Source organism: Anoplophora glabripennis, unplaced genomic scaffold (assembly GCF_000390285.2).
Source record: "Anoplophora glabripennis isolate ALB-LARVAE unplaced genomic scaffold, Agla_2.0 scaffold9, whole genome shotgun sequence".
In the NCBI taxonomy this organism is placed as follows: Eukaryota; Metazoa; Arthropoda; class Insecta; order Coleoptera; family Cerambycidae; genus Anoplophora; species Anoplophora glabripennis.
In genome coordinates this window covers 2161540-2186610 of record NW_019416258.1, presented here as the reverse complement: position 1 = coordinate 2186610, position 25071 = coordinate 2161540, and the positions used below count along the sequence as shown (strand labels likewise).

Genomic DNA, 25071 nt, shown 5'->3' with positions numbered 1-25071 from the left:
ATTCTAAATGCTTTGTAGTGCTAGGTTTGTTGGGTTTGTTTATAATTTGAGGTTTACTTTAACGTAAACGACCTGCGTGGAACGAGAATTATATAAGTGATTAAGATACGAAACAATTTTTATAAAATTGTCCTATATGAAAACCTTCAAATTAAGAACTTGAAAAACAGCTTTTTGAAATTTTATTTGCTTCAGGCTAGGGGAACATCACTTTTATTGTGACGTGATTGCCGGTAAACTTATCCTGATTTTACAGAAACAAATAATTGTTCAATAAATGTTCAGTAGGTAAAACTAAATTAGGTACTAATTTAAAACAATATGTAGTAACTGTAGTAGCTTTTCAGTCAAGCAGTTGCGACATCTAGCCATTAAAGAACTAATATCCATATTATGAGCTGTAACATCTATAATCAAACGCGATATGTACAGACAACTATATACATAATCTCTGAATTACTTCAAATTTCGTCAGAGGGCGCGTGTTGCTAAAACAAAAAATTAAAGATGTGGGATATATTTACAATTTTTGTTGACGTATGTATGTATATCTGTTTATTTTGAGTAGGTAGGGTATTAAGTTGTATTCTAGTGCTTGCTCTGTTCGCGTAGGATAGGAAGTAGTTTATTCAAGGTTTACTGCGTTTTACCGTGATACAAAAGAATGTTTCTTATGGTTAATCTGTGACTTATTGTGTTTTTAAGAAAATTAAAAAATTGTGTGAAGAAGTAGTATTTTTTTATACTTACAAAGTTTAAACAGACTGACAAACTGTTTAATAACAACGATTTCGTGTTTGTATTTACTGTTGCTTTATCGAGCTGAGATAAACTGTTGATCCTAACCACAATTTTCGGTACATCAAAGTTTTGGTAAGTTTAAAATGTATTATATAATTATATTATATAAATACATTTTTTTTGTAAATATTTCCATATATTTTTTATTTCATTTGCTAACCGTTGTAATTATACTATTTCTTGATATAATCCAGCTTGAACCTTGTATGGTACACATATAATATGTAAATATTGTAAATCTACGTTTCTAGTGGGTACGTAATTTGTAAATCTGTTTTATATGATTAAATTCAATCCATTAAATTGTTGATAATGTTTTTAAGTAGATAACTTTTTGTATCGTATCAATCAGATTTATATTTATTAAATGGTCTCATTAAACAATTGATTCAATGTATAAGTACCAAAGGTTTAAACAATATAGGATTGATATGTTAAGTAAATATTGAAACTATCAATACTTAGAAAATTATTATTTCTAGCTATTGTCAATTTTCGGTTTCACCATAAAGTAGGTAACACATTTATTGAAAAACGTTTTACTTGTCTCTTACATGTGAAAGTATTATTTATCTAAAATGTAAACACAAATCTTTTATTTTATTAATTTTTGTTTGAAGAGTAGGTTCTTCTTTATTTAAGTATAACATTGATATTCAAATTCTCATTTTTTTCGTGCGGGTAATTTACATATATGTATATTTTTTCAGTAGAACTTTTTTAATGTAATTTATTACTTTTAAGTTTTTATTTAGAACTTAGTTGGTTGATTGACAGTCAATCAAGCGTAGAGAAACTTATGTAACATCTGTATAGGTCATTTTGAAGTACCCACCACCATACACCACAATCTTTTTCATTTCAACACTAGCGCCATAAATTTTAGGAAAGTTGATACCTACCTACCTATTATGATTTAAAAATTGAATTAAACATACCTCTTACCATTAGTCGGTACCTACCTTTAAGTTGGTAGTGGTACGTCGTCTGACTCATTTTTCTTAGAAATATTTGTAGCAATGTGTACTGAAAATCCGCATTCATATTTAGGAGATAGTTTAAAGTCATTGATTATGGTTTGAATTCCAAAGGAAATTGAAAGAAAGTATGTAATTATTTAAAAAAATTACTTGTTCATTAGATATACTTAAACAAAAATACAACTCAAAGCAAATATTATGGCTTCTAATTAATTTAGTTGTGTTACTTTAAGGTTATTTGTGATTAAATAATAATATATCAAATCTAGATATATGTAGATAGAGGCAGTATTACTGCTATTGTACTGCTATGTGTAAGTAGTTTCGTTACGTTACGTTCTACTTTTAAAACGATTCATTCCATTTTTGACTTTGTTAAACCTACATGTAGCTATCTATTAATCATTTAAATTTCATACATGTTTATAATACGAGTCCAAACTGAGAATGATAATGCTGTTAAGAATTAAAATATGTGTTATTCACTCCACATACGTAACACTCATTACATAGCGATTGGAATTAGAATGAAATCTTCCAGTGAAGTATCTACACTGTTAATAATCCATGATTTTGTGCCTGTTATTGCAAAATACAGATCAGTTTAAAAGAAAGAAAAGAATGGAATATACTTTTTGCAGTAGCATTTCATCAAGTACATTTTTGTAAGCGTGTCTAAGTAATTAATTGAAGGATAAGCATTTAATGTGGCAAAACAATTACCTCTGTTACGCCACTGTCGTCCGTCGCCATAGAGGAGGATCCTCGCATTATATCAAGTACCGTAGATACCCCGCCGTGTGCTAATTTAAAATGTCAAATGAACAATAGGCTTCGATAGTTTGGCAAACTCTAACTATGTTATTGCCAATTTGAGAACTTACCATGACAGGTCGTTGACAAAAATTTCAGAAGCCTTTTTAATTTCGTTTCGTACAGGGTGGCCCATTTTGCGTGGGACTGCAGGATAAGGGCTAAGCAATAGTGGATAGAAATAAACTAATATAGTAATTTGCTAATTCTATTGATTTACAGGAAATTTTTAGAATTTGCGCGATTTTTATTAATAGTCTAGGAGCCAGACAGGGTGCCGTGGCCAATCAGAGTGCCACGACTGCAAACAACTTATTCTTAAGTATTTTGGCCTCCTGAATCCAAAAAACTTGGTCGCAAATCCTGAAAGTGGTCAGTTTAATTGTTATTAACAAATTAAATGTTTAAATAGCTGTAAAAAGTTTATTTTTATAGCTAGTCCAATTTTTTATGCGTTGATAGTTAGTAAAGAAAGATTAACTTTAACCAAAGTTATTGCTAATTTAGTGCAAATCTCTTACATTTTCTGTCACCGCGAGCACTAATTTTACCATATCTCTGGTTCTATTGGACGGATTGAGACGTACGACATCTCATTTTAAAGCTTGAACTTTATTTTACATGATAGGTAAGTTCCATTTATTAATTAATTTATTTAACAATTAATGGCACCTTAGAAAGGTGTGAAATTTCAACGAAAATGCTGGTATTATTTGTTTTTAAGGCATTTTTTATTATACAACTTCAATGAAAAGTCAAAAAAGTTACCGGATATTGTTCCTCGCATCCTAACAATCATTTCATGCCTTAATTTTTCTTTATCAAATTGTTAAATAAATAAATTAATAAATGGATCTTACCTATCTTGTAAAATAAAGTTCAAGCTTTATAATGAGATGTCATGCGTCTCAATCCGTCCAATAGAACCAGAGATATAATAAAATTGATTTACGCAGAGACGGAAAATGTAAGATATTTGCACTAAATTTGCAATAACTTTGGTTAAAGTTAATCTTTTTTAATTTTCAAAAAAATATATGTTTGTTCTGAGAAAACGTAACTATTAGCGCATAAAAAATTGTACTAGCAATAAAAATAAACTTTTTACAGCCATTTCAATATCTAATTTGTTAATAACAATTAAACTGACCACTTTCAAGCTTTGCGACCAAGTTTTTTGGATTGAGGAGGTCAAAAAACTTACTAAAGAATAAGTTGTTTACAGCCGTGACACTCTGATTGGCCACGGAACCCTATCTGGCTCCTAGACCAGGGGTCGGCAAGTAATTTTAGGTGGGGTCCGGATACTTTTGAAAATTTTGAACGAGGTCCAGAAAAAATTCATATTTCTTATTTTTTTATTTTAATTTGGACTCAAATTTAATCTGCTTACTAATTAAGAACTCAAAACACGCACACAATTGTAAAATACTAGAAAAAATGATAAGATTGACACTTAAACGTAAAGAAAATTTTTTAAATAATTTATTTGAGTAATTTATACTTTCAAAAAATTTTTGGCGGTCCGGTATTCTACCTTCCGCGGTCCGGACCTGGACCGCGGTCCGCCAGTTGCCGACCCTTGTCCTAGACTATAACTCTTACATCTCCGTTGTTATAAGAAATACCAAAAAAAGGTTTAACATTTTTTCCCAGTAACACAATTTTTTCTTAATTTTACATTTTCGGAGAAATGTCACAGAAGTTCGTTATTTCAGATAAAATAAGAGTACACTGTATATTGTTGTAACCGAGGTTATCACATTGTTTTTTTTTTTTGGTTTACCAATGTGTCGTATCAATTAAAATTTCTGAGATTAGTATTAATAACTAATTATTGCAATGATTATTAAATATATATTATTAACTGCATTACAATGTTAAATTATAATGGCACAAAAAAAAATTCCGACTCTTTGTATAAGTGTTTAAACGTCCTCATTATTTGAGGAAGAAAACTGAAAGAAATATTGAAAAATCTCAATGTAGATATATGTATTAAAGTAGAAAATACCTATGTATTAATAAAAGCAGTACTTATAATTATAATAAATTTTGTAATACTGACAGACATGTGGCTTTTAGTAATAATTCCTTTCATAAACCTTTAAATTTTAAATATTTATTTGTAATATATAAGAAAAGTAATTTTTATAGACCGTATTATATTGTTCTTTCGTAAAATATAAAATTAAGAAAAAACAAACATTTTCTTTTTATGTCTCTTATAACTGAGATACAAGAGCCAAAAGAAGTCGGTCAAATCAATTTAAACTCGAACTAGAGAACAAGATACCTGTATTAGTTTTTTTCCTATCACTATTTAGCCTATTCCTAACAATCCCATCCAAAATGGGCCGCCCCGTACATAGACTCAATTTATATTTTTTTTTGACAGTACATATAAAAACTGTTTATAAACAAAAACAAAAATGGAAATTGTTTATGGTTTTAGTTGCCGATCAGTTCAAAAATTAACTCGCCAAATCACTAGAGGTCTCACTGGAGGTCCTAAGTTTTCGTTGGAAAATTGTCTGGTATGAATTATATACCTTATATAGTACAAAGTCCTTCTAATGTTTGTACCATTATTCTAAAATTATTTTTGGTCCTAGAGAAAAATAAACATTGTTATGTAATATAAATATACTAAGTACATGTTATAATCACGTATACTGAAAAGTAAATTAAAACAATGCAGTTATAAAGTTAAATAAATCATCATACGGTATTGCCAAATACGTGGATATGCTCTAGGAAGCCTGTTCAAATTAAATCTTGAGTTTTACTTGTGAACTTAATTATCAAATAATAAATTCAAAGTATGTTGTTTGTAAGAACAAGCTTTATTCACTTCGTGACAATATTATAATTGAATTGAATAAATTTACAAAGCGTTTATATATCCTTTTAAAAAGCTGACTCTAATATTATTTTATCTCTATATGATATGGAAGCTTCATAACAATTATTATTATGAACTAAGCATTACGTTATCGACAAAAAATATATTATACGGGGTACATCACTCCTCCCCCTTTAGAACGGACCATGGGGACCTAACGGTGCCATTGGGACGTCTTCGACTGGGTCTTGGGAATTTCCTCCTCTTTGGCGGATCTTCCGAATATAAGTGTGGATTTTCTTCCGACAATAGATATAAATAGAAAATAGACATACAAAAATAATGGACGTAATGAAGATGATCCATAATAAGTTTGATTGGTTGTCGGGGAGTGGTTCAATATGGTTAATTGAAGACAAATGATGACTGGACTGAATAATCCTGTTTATATCCTCAAAATGGATGGACTTCAACTGCAGCCCGTGAGATGCCTTATTTGAAATGTCCATTTGACTGGGCAAGGGTGGTAGTAGGATTCCTGCTCCTACGTAAGTGGTTGGGTCGGTGGATGTTAAAAATGGGACATCATCGATCCAGATTTTGCACGTGTTATCAATGGTGATTAAAGTTGGGGAACTTCTTCTCTCAGCTCCATTAGTATTACATTGGAATCTTATGTCAGTAGCCATTGGTGGATGTGGAATTAGTAAAATTTGATTTGCGGCAACTTGAGTCGTTATGGGTTGGATAATTTTAACTTCATTGAATTGACAATTTGAAGGTTGTCGACCCTGGACAAGCATGGAAATACAATCTTCTTNTCTAATGATTCTACTTGCTGGACTCTAATCATAAATTGTAACATAGGATTTAAAGCTCTAGTGAATGTATCTAATGCCATTTGTTCATAATGTTTTGAGTAAAATTCTTTTTCTTGCAACGTTTTATTTGCATGAATTAATTTACTGACTAATAAACTACGCAATTCTTGACACCTTAAACCAAAACTGTGATAATTTTCATTTTTGGAAATTCTTAAATTTAATAGGTCATGTTCTAAACATTTTATATCTCTTTGGTCACCAAAATTTAATCTTAAAACTCCTTTGACTTGCAACCAACTTCTAATTTCTATGCGCGAGCCTACTAACATTTGCGCCTTGCCTACTAATTTTCCTAAAATTGCCTGATATATGAAAGTATTTAATGCATCCCTGTCTGCATGAAAGAATTGATTAACCAAGTTATCGCAAGAATTTATAAAGGTGTTTAATCCAAAAGGATTTCCGTCATATTTGGGAATACTGTCAATATATAATCGTAACAGTTGATAATCTACAGGTGGAAGTAAATTCGGTTCTCTGCTTGTAGCCATTTTATTCGATTTGGAAATTTTTAATTTATTCAAAGGATCTACTAAATCTGATATGTTCAAAATTTTGAAAAATAAAAATTAAATTTTGTGGCTAAATTGTTTGCAGGAATAATTTGTACTAAATTAAACTTACAACTAAAATTTGACTAGAATTGGATCTGATATTTTGCTTGAATTGTTTTTTGGATGTTTTCCTTAACCTAGGTATTCACAATGAATAGCGAGCCTATTGTTCTCAAAGGAATTTCAGAGAGAATAGGTGGGTGAATTACAATAAAGGTCGGAAGGAAAATAATGCTTGACTTACTTTTTGTCGTTGCCTCAGCTGTTTTCTTGATAAGTCTTCAATCAGTGAACGGCCTTGGCTGGTCGGTTGTGATTCTTGTCTTCGAAGATGAGCTTCTAATCGACGGTCACTTCAATGCGTCAATCGACAGTCTTTCACTTCCCGGTTTTTCGTTGTGGAATCGCGGTGTCTTCAACTTAGAAAAGTTTATTTAAATCACTCAAATTCTTCAGAGGTTTAAACGACACACTATCCCATCCTCGTCGCCAGTTTTACTTGTGAACTTAATTATCAAATAATAAATTCAAAGTATGTTGTTTGTAAGAACAAGCTTTATTCACTTCGTGACAATATTATAATTGAATTGGATAAATTTACAAAGCGTTTATATATCCTTTTAAAAAGCTGACTCTAATATTATTTTATCTCTATATGATATGGAAGCTTCATAACAATTATTATTATGAACTAAGCATTACGTTATCGATAAAAATATATTATACGGGGTACATCACTCTTGTTTTATACCTGTTCGCTTACATAATTTTGACATCATTTCCGTGGAATGGTTTTATGAGAAAATTTTTATTGACGCTCATTATGCACAAGTCATTATGTTTTTGCTTTTCGGCTTCTCCCACATTATAAATGTCTTAATTGGCAGTATTTCATGCGTAAAACACTACGACAAATGGTTTTCAGGAACTATATTTTTAGATATCTACGAAAAGCTTAAGAAAGGAATACCTACATATAGTTTTGTTTTTTTGTACAAGGTTTTTCCCTTTAACACCCTGTATATGTTGTGGTTGTTTTAGATTCTGAATAATGTGGTTTTTGAATTACGTAAAATGTGACATTTCTCGCTTTATTTTACAAAATTGTAGAATAGATACACGAATCATATTGAATACCGCGAAAAAATATAGTTTGGTTTATTTGATAATATGCAATTTTCTGCTTGAACTGCTTTATTATTTAAGGTTTACAAGTGGTTGCAGTTTATTCGCATTTTACCAATAACATGTTTTACTTATAGGTCCACATTTAAATTTCATGGTTTTTAAATATTTTTTAATGTGTTCATTTTCGTGAAAATGTAATAATCAAATCCGGTAAAGTAATTATTTTGCTATAACTCTATAAAAATAATTTTCTAAATATCTATGTATATTAATTGCACTTATTTTAAATTCAATACTGTATTATTTGATAATTATAAAATTTCACTTTCTTCTTCATGCTTGCATTGTAACTGTTATATAACAGAAAAAAATGGATCCGCAATAGGAAAGGAACAAAACAAAATAAATACAGCGTGAAGTTTTTATGAAATACAGATATTTTTGCTAGAAATTATTAAGAAAACGTATTGATAAAAAATTGTACCTTGATAAAAGGTTATTTTTCAATAAATCATTGTACCATTTTTTAACTGGTTCCGGTATTTATATTTCAGATCCTATATAAATTAAACAAGTAACCGGTATTGCTGCCAATCCCGATTTGTCATTATTTAAATATCAATTTGATGATTTTCTTTACTTGATTACTTGATACTTGCATACGTTTTTTTGTAAGTATATGGACGTTGTTAAAAATATAATAACATACAGATAATATAATAAACAAATAGTGATACTTAGTTGTTTATCAGTCAATATAAATTAGATAGAGACTGTTTTCGTGGTCACCTTTGTTCTATTGTCTAGGTGCTAACGAGTATTACATCATTGCACTCCATATACCTTTAAGGATACATATATGAGACAATAACTAGATTGTTATACAACATACATTACGTATCTTAATTTAAGTTTGCTTTTGTACAAATTTAAAACATGATTTACAAATCTGTTTTGGAGTATAAACAATTAGGTAAGTTATTTATGTATTATGTACAGGCTTAAATAGTGCACCAGTTGGATTTGTAACCATAACCACAAACGTTATCCGAAGGTTACGTAGGTATTGCATATTTTTTTCTCTGGATTAGCTTCCTTTGGCAAAAGCTTCCCAGTTTTTATAAATAACGTTTTCAATGTATTTATTTCAATAGCTCTGAATGACACACAACAATATAAAAGTTAAAACTTTATTAAATATTAACTCAAGGTTAAACACTAGACAAAATACTGCACCTACTCTACATCTACAAGAATCCAAATATGGCGTTTACAAAAAGTTGAATGTCGTATATAATTTTTATAAAAGCACTGTGCCCTATAATCGTTATTAAACTAACACTAGATAACTGGGCCGATTTCATTTATTAGAAATTAATTTTTGCAAATATTTAATAGGGATGTATAAAAAAAATACAAGGTTGTTCAAACAAATTCATGCAAGTATACGTACATACGTGAATACTACTCTGTTATTAATTAGACAATATTGAACCTTATAAAAATCGCATAAACAACGTATCCATATTAATACATACATAAACATATTTAATATTTTTACTAATTTATGGTTTTCTTGTGGGTAACAGGACAGAAGACAAATAAGTTTATTCTATCATATTACAATGTAGTATTTTCTTTGAAATAATGCTGTCAAAGATTTCCAATATAAAATAAATATGTGCACGTATCTAAGCAACACTCTCCGTGTTTAGAATTTAAATGTGTAGAATTATTTCATAGAAACCTCATTAAATTACGTGTATATATCTTGGTGTAGGTACTTTGAACATCAGTGATGTAGGTAGATAGAGGTTAAAACTTATTTTAGAGTATATTTGATAAACATTTAAGTCGAATATTTTTTTAATAAGAAGATCTTTAAAATATACACATAGTTGATATTAGAATGCGTTTCAGACTAACGCTTCGCAAATCGTACTTTTTTTTAATTACGAAACAGCCGACAATCGTTCAAGCAAAACTACATTGTACCAATATTTTTCTACTGTCGGTTGTAAATAAATTATTTGCAGGTTACGTAGATCTGGGTCAGTGGCTTTTAATTTATTTGCGAAGCAAATGGCCTATCAGTTGGCAATGAGTTGGAAACAAAAAGGCTAAATGATATGCAAAGTATTAAATATTTTGTTGATCATTATTCGAAGAAAGATACAATAAAGTGATTTAAATTAGATCTACCTACTTTGTATTTTTTTAACTTTACTTTAACAAAAGCTTTTAATGTAGTCATTGTCTTTGCACAGTAAGCAGTAAGGTAGCATTTTATTTTTATAAAGGTTAAACAGTAATATGGTTTAACATACTTTCATTTTCTTTTTATGTGGTTGTATTTATCAAACATAAAATTAAACGTACAGTAGAAAAGATTTGATAATACGTTTTTAAGTCTAGGAGAATCTATTTTTTATACGAATAATTTGATCACCGTGTATAAAGACCCAAAACCGCTTCATTCATTCAAGTTTGAAGTTGAATTTCTTAATAGTGTACCGTAATTAGAATAAAATTCTAGTTTTTTTATAAATGGCTTCAGGTTATTTGCTTAGTTACTCTCACTAGATCTTCAAACATCTCTAACATTAAGCCTCCAATCTCATGTATACATCTTACTCTATGTTTTAATGAATTATAAGCAATTCATTGTGAATATAGTAAAAATGTCTGCAAAAGAATATATGAGTTTTATGCAAGGTGTGTCATGTACACTTTCTCGATTGACCCAAAACCCGTAGAAACTATTTAGTATCATAATAATTACAATTATTAAAAGTGCGTGTTCTCTTTTAAACGGTTAATCACTTTTTCTTAATTAAACATTAACAACAAAAGTAGAATTAACGTTATTCTAATTGACTGACTACAGTGTTTTCATCGCAGAAACCATTAAACTGAAATTGAAAGCAAAATTTCGTCTAAGAAGGTTAATAATGTTATGACGTCTTAATTTGCATATCTTATAAGATATAAATGGAAAACTACTTTCCTTTATTAGTGGCCAAGACCTCGTGAAATATGTATTATTTATGTAAACAATTTTACCTCATTTGCTAAATACAGAGTGTTACACTTAAAAGATAATTTAAGTAAATATTAAAATATTAAGTGAAGAGTAGCTTGCTTGCCACTTTCCTCCATTTAAATGTCAAACAGTGGATCTTCAGATCTTATCGAATTGTCAATTGTCAGGAAAGGTCTTCTGTAACTTGTCGACTATTTGTATGAAGGTCACCTAATTGATTCGCGAAATTTTTGTAATATCTGGACATTTTCCAAGATATAAAAATATTTAGAGTATGGATATTTTTTATTATCAGCTGATAATTTATTTTTTCCATCAATTATTGTATTTCTAATAAATTCCACTTGAAATGAATCATTAGAAGTTGTCTTATCTGACCTTCAGCTTCAAAAGGACAATGAAAATTGTATGAACAAATACAGACTATTATCTTCCTCTTTTAAAAGCAATTTATTTTTGGAATATATCTGCAATTGTGTATTCATCATTTTTGTGCTTGGTCGTACTCTGCCCAAACTATCTAGATTAGTGGTATCAAAGTCATACATTTTTCAGTGATTCACATAACGGCGGTGCATACATTTGTACATACGTAAACAGATAAAACTTCGATTTGACTATGTTCAGTTCAGTAGCTATTTAAGTTTATTATGTGTTCAAATTATAAATAATACATTCTCTTTCTAACGAAAATAAAAGTGGTGGAAACTGAAACTTCTTTCGATTCATCTTTCATTATTTTTAGGTTACATATAGCTTTCATATGAAAATTTAAATTCCGTAACTGTTGCCGTATACATATAAATGCACTGAATAAAATTTGCATCATATTTAAATCATGGCCTAACATTACAGCAATAAAAATGAGACTAGATAGCAAGAATACAGTGCGTCAATAATATAAGGAACAATTCGCAGAACAAGTGAACATATATGTTTGAGAAAAAATTCAGAGATATAGATATTACTGTACTGCACTGTATATTAATGCTGAATATATTGGAATTAATTTTTATTTTTTGTACTTGGTTATACCTATCTGTGAGCTGCAGTTATCCTCAAAACGAATGTTAAATATTTGAAATAATTTCCTATCATTTACGTTTTCTTTGTTTAAACATACGTAATGCATCTAAATTCCCTTAGATTTTAAATTATCTCAACACGTACAGATAAATTTAACTGTTATGCTTAATTATTTGTTTCGTTTTATCATAATGGCTATGTGTTACTCAACATTCGCTTTTGTTTCCTCCTGCACTATTTCAAAAAGGAAGGGAAACCTAAAATTATTACCCCAGTGACTTTATAACTACGGTAAAGAATAAAATGAAAAGGATTTAATTTTATGTTCAATATGTTATTTAATAAAAATTGAAAAATGCACTACTTAAATACAATATAATTAATCTAGGGGTTTTAAAATGTAAGTAGGTACATTATTGATTGGTTTAATATGGATAAATAAAGACCATTTCAAATATTACACGAAATGTATTTCATATGTGAATTCATATAAAATGAAGGTTAACGTAGCAACAACAAACAGAAGAAAAAAGCTTTTTTTTGAGAGCTTCAAAAAATTTGTTTTAAGGAAAAACAATTGAACATCGCATATGTGATCGGTAGGTAGATGTGTTACATTCATTAAATGGGACACCCTGTATTTTTTATATTCTTGAATAAATTTTAGATTTCATTGTTGAGGCTGAAAATTATGAATATGTTAGACTATAAAATGGAATATCCTATATATAGAAAACATATTGCATATTGGAATTTAACTGTTCATAAAAGTTTTCTTTCTGACAAAAGTCCACTTGTAGACTAGAATATCCATTGTGTCAATATGAAATATTATCTACAATAAACTGCTTAAGCTAATGTATGACATATTTATATTTTTGAAATTAGAAAAACATTTCAACAATATAAAACATTCATTATAAAAAAAACATACATTTAAAAGTCGGATGTTTTAACTTTTTTTTTTAAACAAAATTTTTGAAGCCTCAAATTTTTTTTTTTTAAGAAGTTTTTATTCTAAAGTCAAAAATAAAGAAGTTAACCGCTAAAAGACTGTGGAACTTTTGCTTCGTATTTTTGCCTTTTCACATAAACCGCACATCCTCATTTATGTCAATAATTTGATACTATAGTCATACCTCATTGTTTTTCGCAACGCATTGTGTTTATGTTTGTTAACATTCCAAGTTACAACTCCTTGTACATACAAATATAAAAAATATTTATTAAATTATAAATGACTTCTTATGGCTGTCTAGAATTTGAATTTCATGTGTTTTAAAAATCAGTCTATTAATTTAAATTTGGTTATATTATTTTTAGACCAGGGTCGATAATTTTTGAAACGAAATAAAATTGTAGTAGGATGAAACCCATTGGAAAAGAGAGAGAATATAACAGAAATGAAAGGAAAAATAATTTACGGGCGATCTGAGGTCGGGAAAGGGAAGGGGGTGAGTTTTTAAGGGTAAAAAACGGTTTTATAAAAAATATTTTTTTTACATCATCAGAAAGTAGAGATTTCAACGAAGAAAAAGCCCACCGACGTTTTTAAAAAAGCAGATATTTTGACGTGAGAATTTTCGATTGAAAAATAAGGGTGCTTTTTCGATATTAAGTAAAAAAAAGGTGAAAAAACAAATATTTCAAATCAAAAAAATTACAGCGTGTTTGGGAATAGGTAAGTTTTCACCAAATTTCGTGAAAAAAAATTTTTTTTGTAAAAGAAAAATAAAAAACCAAAAACTTGGTTATTTGAATTTTTCACATAAATTTTGAGGTTATGTGAAAAAAGTGTAAATACAAAAGTTGTAGATCTTTTTATTACCTACAACTTTGCCATTTAACTTTTTTCCATAAAACTTGTAGTTTTTCCGGAAATCAAGGGAGACCGTTTTTTACCCTTAAAAACTCACCCTCTTCCCCTTCCCGACCTCAGATCCCCCGTAAATTATTTTTCCTTTCATTTCTGTTATATTCTCTTCCTTTTCCAATGGGTTTCATCCTACTATAATTTTTTTTCACTTTTTACCATTTTTGAAGGCTTAAGCACTGGTCTATTTATTCTAGTTGCATTAAAAGACGAGTGGCTTAAAAACAAAGTGGTTTAAAATGGTATATGCATTGTATAGTGTACTTTTCGTGTTTTATAAGCTTTTATTAATCGACCAGATGTGAAGGAGGTCATTCATCTGACTTTTTACTCCTTTTCAGTTGAATAAAAATAGTCTGTTACAAATAAAACCCCATATGTTGCAGCTTATTATTATTTTTGTCAATCGTTGTGGGAGAATCGGTATAACTACTTGTATTATGACAATATTTGTTGACCTTTTTAGTGAATCGAATATAATGATGCAGAACGTCATGTATGTATTCAATTAATGCTAATTATAAAACGTAATAACAATATACTTTAATGACGGTAATTCATATAAAATATTTACTACTAGGTAAGAGGGTCAGCTAGGTATAAGAAATGGACAGAAATCATTCTAATATGAATTTTTAAGTTAAATTTAAAATTCCAATCTCTTTTTGTTAAATAGTACTCGTGTAAGTCCAAATTTTGAAAATAACTTTTTGAAATTTTCTTGAAAATAGTAGCTATTTTCTCGTGATGTCAATGCGGTAGTCCAAAAAAGTAATAGTAATAAGCGCAAGTACATAGTTAGGCATGGTAATTTGTGAGATTCCGATTTGTCAAATTGTTTCCCTCCCCTTCGGTGTAATGTATTGCGATTTTTTTGCATCTGTAGTATTTAACAAGAAATATGTATATATCACGATTTTAGAGAAAATCTCGCGTGTATCCTCTCCTAGTGCAACAGATGTGTAATCAGTAATAAACCGAGGTTTAATTATCAACTTGCTTTATTTTGCTATTATCTTTTATTTAAGTGATAATTTAATTATCTTTCAGATAGGAGCGGGCGATTTGCGACTATAATGTATCCTCAAAAATAATTATTTAGTTGATGTTTAAGTGATGGAATCTGAAGAAGCTTTAAGATATTATTTAGACGAAGTTAAGGATACTCAGCATGATATAAATATAGAAGAGGAAGTGCATATACCAAACGGTAAGAATTTTGCTATGATGCTCATTTTATCTTTCCTTTTATCAGAAATTCATTATGTTTAACGTCATTGTCTGGCATTGTCTTATAAAGTGAAGTTGTACAGTATGTTTACATTTTAGTTTTAAAAGTACGTATGTAAATATTTTATATACAGGAAAATTTTAGATAGATACTGTGTTGTTTCGTACAAAATTGTGCACCTTTGAATGAAAATTTGTACTTGGTCATTTGCATTGCAAGTCATTTTCTTAATTTTAAAACAAAAATGCAAGTAATCTATTTTTATTATACTTAGTTAATTAGTCATTCTCAATAAATTATAAATAATCTATCTATGGAAGTATTATACGGTTTTGATTTATTGCAAAGTATCATATGACATGATGTGATACAGATAAGAAGTGGAATGGAACCTGTGAAGAAAAGTACATAAGTAGAAATAAAACAGTGAAGGTAATGAAAATAAACATGATCTATTAACCACTATAAAGATGCTTAGTGTAAAAAGCTAAAGAGAAATTTGTAATACTTATCCTGCTTTAGATACACATATAGCAATTTAAACATATTATTATTACATTTTACGATCATTATTTTATGTTGTTTGAGTTGAATATGGCCGTATAAATTGTACATGTCCACTAAAGAAAATATTCTAATTATTTTTTGTTTGTGTCAACATTAATGGAATTTTATTGATCACAGTAGATTAAACTGATAATATTTATTTATTAAAATTTGAAAATACTTAACATTACAAGTTGCTGTAGTTATTTAATTAATTTATTAACTTTTATCAAGTCAAGTATATTGTTTGAAATGTTGTACGCAGCAATAAAAAATGTAAACAGAATTAAGTAATGTGCATGTGCAGACTATGCTTTGCCAGCATGTTTTCTGGAAACGTGGCTACCATTTTGTACAAACAAAATATTTGTTTTTCAATTGAGTAGTATACCCCGGAAATATTTAACTTCTACTTTGAATTATCAACATATTGACGGAATTGATCGAAATCGAAATTCAATTCATCTAACTGTTCCACATTTTTATGATTGTAGTCAGTGTTTGTTTGCCAAGGCTTAAATGATAAAGTTTTATTGTATTTGGGAAACATTCACAATAAAAATTAAAGTATCAAGTTAATACGTTATTGCAACAAAAATCCCAAACCATTTATCTAATCTGTTCTCCAAATATTGCCCTGATATTACGGATTTGACAGAGAAGTAGGCACTTTCATTTTTAATCAGGTTTAATTGCAAAGAGGTTCACATACAGTAATATAGTTTAATTCCAAATAGGAATGTTTTAAAATGTTCTTATTTCTCCGTATTAACTTGCAGAAGCTGAACAGGCAACAGATTTTCTCCATAAAGCTGGCTTATCAGATTTGACGAAACTATACCAGCAAGGCAAAGAAATAACAGAAAATGTAGTAAAAGATTCAGTGCGACAGAGAAATCTAACTGAAAAACAGGCACAAACCATCCGCTCTCGCGTGCGGACGTTAAACAAAACTCTTCGTAGCCGACAGCCTCGAAGAAAGCAGCGGCAAGACATTAGAGATGTCTCGTGGAATGTCGAGGTATTTTTGACTCTAAGCTGGTGGCGTCTAACACTGCTTCGTCTGCCACTTAAGCTGAAAAGAGAGGAATACAACTCCAGATTAAAGTAAATATTTGAGAAAAGAGGTCTTTTAACTCTCCCCTAGCTCTGGAGATTAATGCTATTCAGGGGCGTATACGCGGGGGCCGCTGGACTTCGACCCCCCTGCTTAATTTAACTTAAAAGTCTCTCTTTTCAGCAGTAAACTTAAACAGCTCCTTTAGGAGAATAATACTCTATTAGTCAACCATAATATTTTTTTATTTTATTAAAACATGACTACACTAATTGGAATAGGCTTTTATTTGCAATAATAACTAAATTTAAAATTTCTAGACATCTAGCACAGGTACAAGATCAAGATCAGCTACTCCAGATTCTCTAGATTCTGGTGAACTTTTAAATGAAGATCTCACCTCAGATGAAGACCAACAGCTCACCTCATTACCACCATTGTAAGTATAAAAAAGTATATAATTCATCTAAAGGATGTGTATCAATTACACACACACACATATATATATATATATATATATATATATATAGTCAAGAATGAAAGATGGAAGATACAGGGTGTTTCAATTTAGAAAAAGTTGTGCCATTATTTGATATTTGAAATGACCTAAACAAATCTCAAATATTTTTTAGTTCTTAAGAAAAAAACAAACTATTCAATTATCTTTTTGGATGGAACAAGGCTATCACGGAAAAGACAGTCTTGTCGTTCGACGTTTCGATTTTCTAGTTACCGCCATCAACTTCATTTTTTTAAATAATTAAATATATATTTTTGAAATACTTTTAATTTTAAATGCGTTTTGGATACAATTCAAACATCATTGTTATAATTCAAATAATAGTGTTTTTATTTCATTTGCCGCAAGCACTTTTGTTATAAAATTTTCTCTTAAAACATCGAATTAGATTTTTGAGCATTATTTGGTCTTAGAAAGATTATTTGTACTTATTTTCTAAACTAGGGCTATACCATGTAAAAATATTTTTTTTTCTGTGGTAGCTGAAATAAATTCGAAACGTGATTAAACTGCCGCAAGTGACTAAGAATTAAAAATACTTGAAATATATTTGTTTGACAAGAATAGTTGAATTTAAAAAAAGGAATTTATAAAAACTGATGGTAAAACTGATTTTCCATGAGGAAGTACAGAAAAGATGCCATGAAGAAGAGTTCTTGTTTTTTCTCTAGCTGGCATAGTAACATCATAAAGAGGGGATTTTCACACTTCAATTTTATATTTTATCTTCAGTTTTCAATATTTCCATGGTCGGCATTCTTATCTTGAAACTGTATATTGCCCGCAAAACATATATCCTGTGAATAAATTAAAAAGGAACACAACATTACCAACAAAATAAATACAGGAAGTTCATAAAAGGCATTAAAGCTGGCTACACAAATTACTGGTAGCAATAGTGATAATGAAGGAATTTATCGACCATTCCAAATAGATAAACATAATGGGAACAAGGAAATAATGATTACTTTGTTTTAGATGTTAGTATTGTTAGTATAAATTATACCAAATGTTAAGGGAATATGTGATAAGTAATACAGACTGAAGTTTATATTTATGTACTTCGAATTTCTAAGAATCTACTTTCCATGCTGTTAAAATATTATTTTAATGCATTCTTTGTGTGGATACACATGAAATTATTCTTAAAATCCGCTGCATGTTTTATAGTTGGTTTTGGATATATTTTTTTAAATTTTTATTCCGTGAACGGTGCCATATTCAATGCCTTCATTGAATTTTCACTGTCATGCTACAGAAAAATAGGTAACAAGAATTTTATTTCCAAACCCAAATCCTCTCATTTTCTTTGATGTTTAATGGTGTTCTTCAAACTGCATTTTTTTTATATTCAGTTCTTTGGATCATAATCAAATCGGTTTCAAAACGAAAATCAAATGGACCACTAGTGAACCATTGCAAAATAAAAAATTCAACAGGACTGATAAAGGTGATATAGCGCATTTAGGGTCTGAAAATGTAGTTTTGAAAGGTTATCAAGCTTTAACTGAGAATGGAACTCTTCCTAGACCACCCCAAAGAGAAAGAAGTGGCAGTGACCCCACGACAGAAGTCCATCTTCAGCCACTTAAAAGCCATAATACATCGGAAGTTTTCAGGTATATATTTCAACAAGTGCTAAATTTGCAATAACTTCTTTATATTTTAGGGATACAACAACAAATTTGCATAACCAATTGTCTCGGAGTCATAATAACATAACTATAAGCAGCAATAATAACTGCAGCAAAATTTATATACATAGCAGTGACACCATTGAGAATGATGCTGTTAGTTTTGAAGGTTTAATTAAGAAAAACGATAACCAGCTGAATATCGTAAACACTGAGGTAAGCGCATTTGTTTGACCGATGAAGTTCTGTAATAAATTGTAACTTTTTTTGTACAGCAATGGGACACCGATGAAGGGATCAGTATTGACGTGTTAAGTGATAGTGAATATCAGTATTTAAAACCACTTTTATATGTGGAATTAGTTGCCATATTTGACCAATATAAAATAAGTTACTTAAAGAGGAAGGCCAGTAGTAAAAATAAAGGTAAGTTATTGGTTCTCTTTGTTCACTTTTTCTGTATTGATTTTATTTGAGGTGGAAATGTTTTCGGTGTGAACCTGTCGACGTTGGTAATGCGTGATATGCCCAGGCCGACGGACAATTCTATGGTGCCCGAAATATTCCAGAGCATGTTGTACCAATTAAATACTAGGTGTATAAGGGAAGATGGGATTCTTCGAATAGCCGGGCAAAAGCAAAAATTAGAGGGGTTGTGCAATGAAATAGAAACCAAATTTTTTAATAGTCGCCGAGAGGTGGAAAATTTATTAAGCCAAGCGACAGTGCATGAGCTCACGGGTGTATTGAAAAAACTGTTGCGAGACCTACCGGATCCAATATTTACTATGGAATTGTTCGATATGTTCTATAAAACTAGCAGTGAGTTCATTTTGGAATAGGCTTAATTTCCTTTGCTCGTTTGTTTTTTCTTCTAGGTATTCCAAATGCAGAAGACAAAGTTAAGGCGCTAAACTTGTTAGTTCTTCTTCTTCCAATCGAACATAGAAACACATTTAGGTTGTTGCTGCAATTTTTCCTAAACATTGTAAGTCACGAGAAACAAAATAGGATGAATCTGCATAACGTCGCGATGATAACCGCTCCATCTTTTTTCCCTCCAAGACTGTTATTGCCTAAGTAAGAATATATCGACTGGTAAATGTTACCATTTCATTATGCGGTTGTTTTTAGGGATAATGATAAGATAATAATGAAGCAATTAACGAAGGAAGAATTGGCTAAACGAATCAATGGTGCTGCAGTCTGCTGCTGTATTATGGAGACTATGCTCAAGGCTGGTGAGAAACTGTGGAATGTCCCAAGTTACCTGGCTCACCAAGCTAGGGAAGCACAAAAGAGGGCTCAAGTTAGAAAAGACCTGAGCAAAGACAAAGACAAGAGAATTGTACGTTACATAGTTGAGACGGTTTTATGTGGGTTTGGTGGTGTGGGAAGTAGAGGTGATGGTTTACTATGTACTTGGTGTTGTTAATAATGGTATTATTAATTGTGTTGATGTTGATGTTTTGTTTATTTGGTAATTATTTTGTGTGTATGTATAGAATTTTTTATGCACAACGTTTAAACTCCTTCTTACACAAAATTGACCAATACTGACCATTCGCCATCAAAATAACATAAAGAGGAATTCTCCTAGTTTGAAAGTAATCATTCTTGCATTAATTCGTGTTTTGCCTTTGCAATGTAAAATTTTTGCTTATTTTGTGTTTCAACAAATATTTGTTTATTGATTTTTTTATTTAATGATTAGCTTTTTATTTCAGCGGTCTGGTAAGACAAAGTTGGTAAGAAGTAGTACTCAGTACGAACCCGGTGCTATGAACGCTCCCCGATTGAAGAGAGATTTTTATATTTAAATTTAAAAAGAGGAAACTCATTCCATAATGTACCTTACAAAATTAGTGCCTACATAATATTTTAAAATTTTATTGAAGTAATGATACATATTGTGATTAAAATATTTACACAGTAATTTATACAATGAATGCCTGTGCCAAAATATACATTTTATACAAGGTGTTTTTTTTTATAAACTATACCCTAGTTCCCCAACCCACGCCAGACCATCCTTGGTATCTCCTAGTGGCTTATATTCTAAGCCGATCCAGTCATCGTAACCTGCCTTCTGAATAGCTTCAAGTACATACTTGTAGTTAATTTCACCAGGAGTGTTTGGCTCATTACGATTTGGAGCCTGCGCTATCTGTACGTGGCCTATAAATTTGATCAGTTCTTTTATTGTGTTCGAAATATTTCCTCTGATTAATTGGAGGTGGAAGACGTCTAACATTAGCTTCAAATTTGGACTATTAATCTTTTCTATCACTGACAATGCTGAAAAAAAAATTGTGGCATAATGAATGATATAAATTGCTGCTGTTCAACATAAAAAAGGAAATAACTTGCTTATCAATCAGTTATAATAAAATCATAGCAGTTCCAACAAATGGCATCCCAGCAGAATGTTTTTCAAATCTAAAAGTCTATGGCGCCAGTACTATATGCAACTCTAAATACGCTAGGGCAAATTCAAAGTTGCTGTTTAGAAATATGTAGCAATATAAGGCTTTTTTGCGAGTGAAGTCGTATGTTGTAGCACTGTGGTTGTAGTATGTGTAGTGAGAGGGAATGAAGAGATTTAAACTACCATATGACACAAGTAAGACCAAAAGAGATGGAAAAAGTAACTATAAAGGCAAGTTCATGCAGTTGCGATTTGCGGATTTCAATTTGATTGATTAAAATAAAATATTTTTGACATCCATTTCTTCATTTCAATACATTGCGAGAATCGCAAAATTTAAATAGGTATAGGGGGCGGGAAAATAGAAACGGTTTCTATTTTTGGCGATTATCGCAATAATTTTGACAAACTGCGCATGTGCAGACCGTCCAGTTCCGTCATTCCCAAGTAATTAAAATACTTAGTGTCATGTAATCTCATTTCCATTACCAAATGGCCTGTTTTTTGCAAGTACTTTTCAACTTTTCACTTTTCTGGCCATCGTTTCTGTTTTCAAAATTAATATACAAAAAACAGATGGTAATCTGCACCACGAAAATGAATAGCTGCAGCTTATTCTTATAACGCATAACATTTATGTTTATAAAAGATAATTATTCTTTGCTTTTCTACATTTGTAAAGTGAAAAGTTGAAAAGTACTTTAAAAAAATAGGCCTCCGGTCTTTCCTTTTTTAAAATAACGCCCTCACGGCACAAGATCGTTTCTGACTTCTTTTTGTTTTGCTTATAAAATACCAAGCGATTAACAATCTTCTACGCTATTGACAATAAATAACATAATGACGATCACTGTTATTTATTCATTCATCGTTTATGAATGTCTTGGTCTTGTCTAATGTCCTACGTATGTAGGTAATCACAAAAATATTTTGTGAATTTAGGTTGTTTAATTTTGTTTACCCAAGAATATCACAAGGAAAAGAAAACTAGTTTTCGAGAATGTGCATGAAAGAATGTTAAATTTTTGTCGCATAAATCGTAAAATCGTTAATCACAACTCGCAAATCGCTGCTACATGAACTTACCTTAAGTCATATTCAGCAATATTCAATAAACTCGTACATCAAATTAAAGGCTGATGCTCAACGATGCAAAATTCGCTGATTTTAATAATTATAATAGTTTATTATACTCAACGCACGGAAATGATTATATATAAAATTTTACAATATTCAAATTTAAAAAAAGAGGTTTGACAATGCAGCCAACTTACACGAAGATATTTGTTGTAAAAAAATCATTAAAAAGTAGGAAAGAAACAAACCTTAGAGCATATACTACTGGAGGCAGCGTACCATTGGCCGAGTGCAGCGGTGGTTTGGAGAGAGAGGGGTAAAGGGTGTATATGCTATCTCTTTCTAGCAACATGCAATCGCGTGCTGCTAGAGAGAGATAGCCCCTAAGAAACAAACCGACATTGGCATTACATAAGATTTTAAATCTGATTATTTGCGAAACCGTGAAATTCGACTAAAAATCTGTGAATTTCGCGTCCACGAGACCCAGCCTCAACCATATACATACTATCTATATATTATGAGTTTTGTTTGGATTTTGACCGGAAGGAAAGCCTCGCCGCTCTGTCCTTGCCGAGTAAACAGGGAATGGTGCGCATGCGTTAGAAGCAGATGCCGATGCGAGAATGTGACAATTTCGTAAGATATAATAAGCAAAATGTCACAATCTAAGCAGTGGAGAATCCGTAGTAAGGACCACAGCCGTCTTGCTCTCTCCACTCGATCATGATTTTATGTACAGAGCATGCGCGTTGGGTTCTAATTCCTCGGGAGAGACAGAAAAGTATCTCCTTCTCCCCGGACAATTCCACAGGGGCCAGCAGTATATAGATAAAAGTATATGGCCTCAACACATTAGTATACTTTACCTTTTTCGAAAGAGTTCATATAGTAATGTGGTATAGAATATTTGTTTATAGGTTCAATAAGGGCTAAAATATTTTCCTTCTCTAATAATTCAACAGCATATCGCAAATTATTTTCATAGACTGAATCATGGGCTGTAGTAACATTTCCCTCCACTTTTCCTGCCATTATATGAATTCTGAAATATATATAAAGTTTCAAATTATATTCCTTAGTAATCTGATCTGATCTGATCTTAACTGATGCCCCAAAAATATTAATAGTTCCCAAACGAACACGTCTTTTTAGTAGAGATTTAATTATTTGATATATTTAGGGTTAGGTAATGTCAGGTAAGATAAATAATTAAAAATAAAACGTACTTCTTCGCCCCCAAAGCTTTTGCGTAGTCAATTGTGGTTTCTATACTCTTCTTAAATTCATTTTCCTTTCCTGGGATTGCTGCGAAGCCAAGCTCACCCTTCGTGACATCCCCTAAAAGTAAATATTTATTACATTGCGAACTGATTCCAAAGAAATAAACCAGATTTACCTGTATAAATATTAATAAGTATTTGTTGGACTCCAGCTGCATTTTTTGCGATTACAACTTGATCTTTTGAAAGACCTAGAGGAAATCCCGTTTCGACAGCTTTAAATCCAGCGTCTTTCGCTAATTTATATCTTTCAAGAAGAGGTTTTTCAGGAAATAAAAATGCTAAATTAGCACAAAATTTAGACATGTTTCGTGGTACACTTGTTCTCATTACATTAGATAACCTTGAATAAATTAATTGGTTGAAGTTGGTGTTTCAAAATAAATAATAGATAAAAGTTGTGGTAGAATATCTGAAGTGCCTACTCACTCGGAGTCTGAGATGCAAAATTCATCAATACACTGGAAGCTAAAAGCGAGAGAGACGGACAAGCATAGGAAACTGCTAAATCTGAAAAATTTAATATAGAAACGAAATTTTTATAACTTATTACAGTAATATCTTCTGTCAAATACCTAATTAAAATCATTCTGATGGGTATAACAGTAAAACTAGCGGGATTAAGAAACTGTTTAGCAGATAAATGTGGTTTGGTAGGAATCTGATTTTGATTACAATGTACCTAAAATCTAAAGATTTAGTGTAAAATATATGCATACATTATTTTATTTTAAAGTGGAATATTCAATTCAGAAGGCCTCACCTCTCGCCACTGAAAAATTTCTATAATTGATTGTTCCAGTGACGTACAAAAGGGACCTTGTTAAACAGAAAATAGATATATTACATATTATACCTATCTATTTAGTTAAAATTTACTGTTCATATTAATAAATTTGGAGAAACATGTAAATTTACATGTAACTTCATGGACTTGCTCGCACTGTATTAAGTATGAGTTAAATATTGTAGTTATAGTAAACATAACAATAACCGTTTTTGGTATTGTGTCAAATGATAATGGAAGTTTAGAATGAAACCTGAATGTTATTGGAAATGCTGAAATACGTGTCTGATCAGTCTGCACATAGGACATAGGTACATATTTTATTGTCTCTGAGTACATATGTAGATCTGTAGTAAGTATATTTTATTTATTAGAATTTAGAATCTGTGTAGAAGTACTTACTTACCTGTAGGTATCAGATCTTGGCACCTACAGGTCCTCTAACGTGGCGCCTATCGTAAAATCTCAGGCAATCAGGCATTAAAAAAAATAATATACACACTGATTTACACTGACAAAAATAGTGTACATTTATAAGAAGTATAAGAACCGTTTGAAATG

General features: G+C 30.5%; 2 protein-coding genes across 4 annotated transcripts; one reads left to right on the top strand and one right to left on the bottom strand.

Annotated features, from left to right (window-relative positions):
- Positions 1-576: 576 nt before the first annotated feature.
- LOC108909323 (rho GTPase-activating protein conundrum) lies at positions 577-20914 on the top strand. 2 transcript variants are annotated; one of them, XM_018713639.1, is made up of 11 exons: positions 577-873; positions 14998-15157; positions 16504-16745; positions 17102-17220; positions 18657-18920; positions 18971-19151; positions 19211-19361; positions 19413-19757; positions 19814-20015; positions 20070-20283; positions 20663-20914. In XM_018713639.1, the coding sequence occupies exons 2-11, from the start codon at positions 15064-15066 to the stop codon at positions 20753-20755; spliced, it is 1905 nt and encodes a 634-aa protein (XP_018569155.1). In that variant the 5' UTR covers positions 577-873; positions 14998-15063; the 3' UTR covers positions 20756-20914. The 2 variants fall into 2 exon arrangements, with proteins under 2 accessions (XP_018569155.1, XP_018569163.1); XM_018713647.1 differs by having other exon boundaries at positions 20070-20338; positions 20663-20756.
- On the bottom strand, positions 20810-25059 carry LOC108909341 (putative hydroxypyruvate isomerase). Of its 2 annotated transcripts, none has more exons than XM_018713667.2 (6): positions 24917-25059; positions 24153-24233; positions 23840-24066; positions 23670-23781; positions 23310-23485; positions 20810-21233 (listed from the first exon to the last, which is right to left on the bottom strand). In XM_018713667.2, exons 3-6 carry the CDS (start codon positions 24051-24053, stop codon positions 20926-20928), a joined length of 810 nt encoding a protein of 269 aa, XP_018569183.1. In that variant the 5' UTR covers positions 24054-24066; positions 24153-24233; positions 24917-25059; the 3' UTR covers positions 20810-20925. The 2 variants fall into 2 exon arrangements, with proteins under 2 accessions (XP_018569183.1, XP_018569174.1); XM_018713658.2 differs by lacking the exon at positions 24917-25059 and adding an exon at positions 24299-24410.
- Positions 25060-25071: the final 12 nt, after the last annotated feature.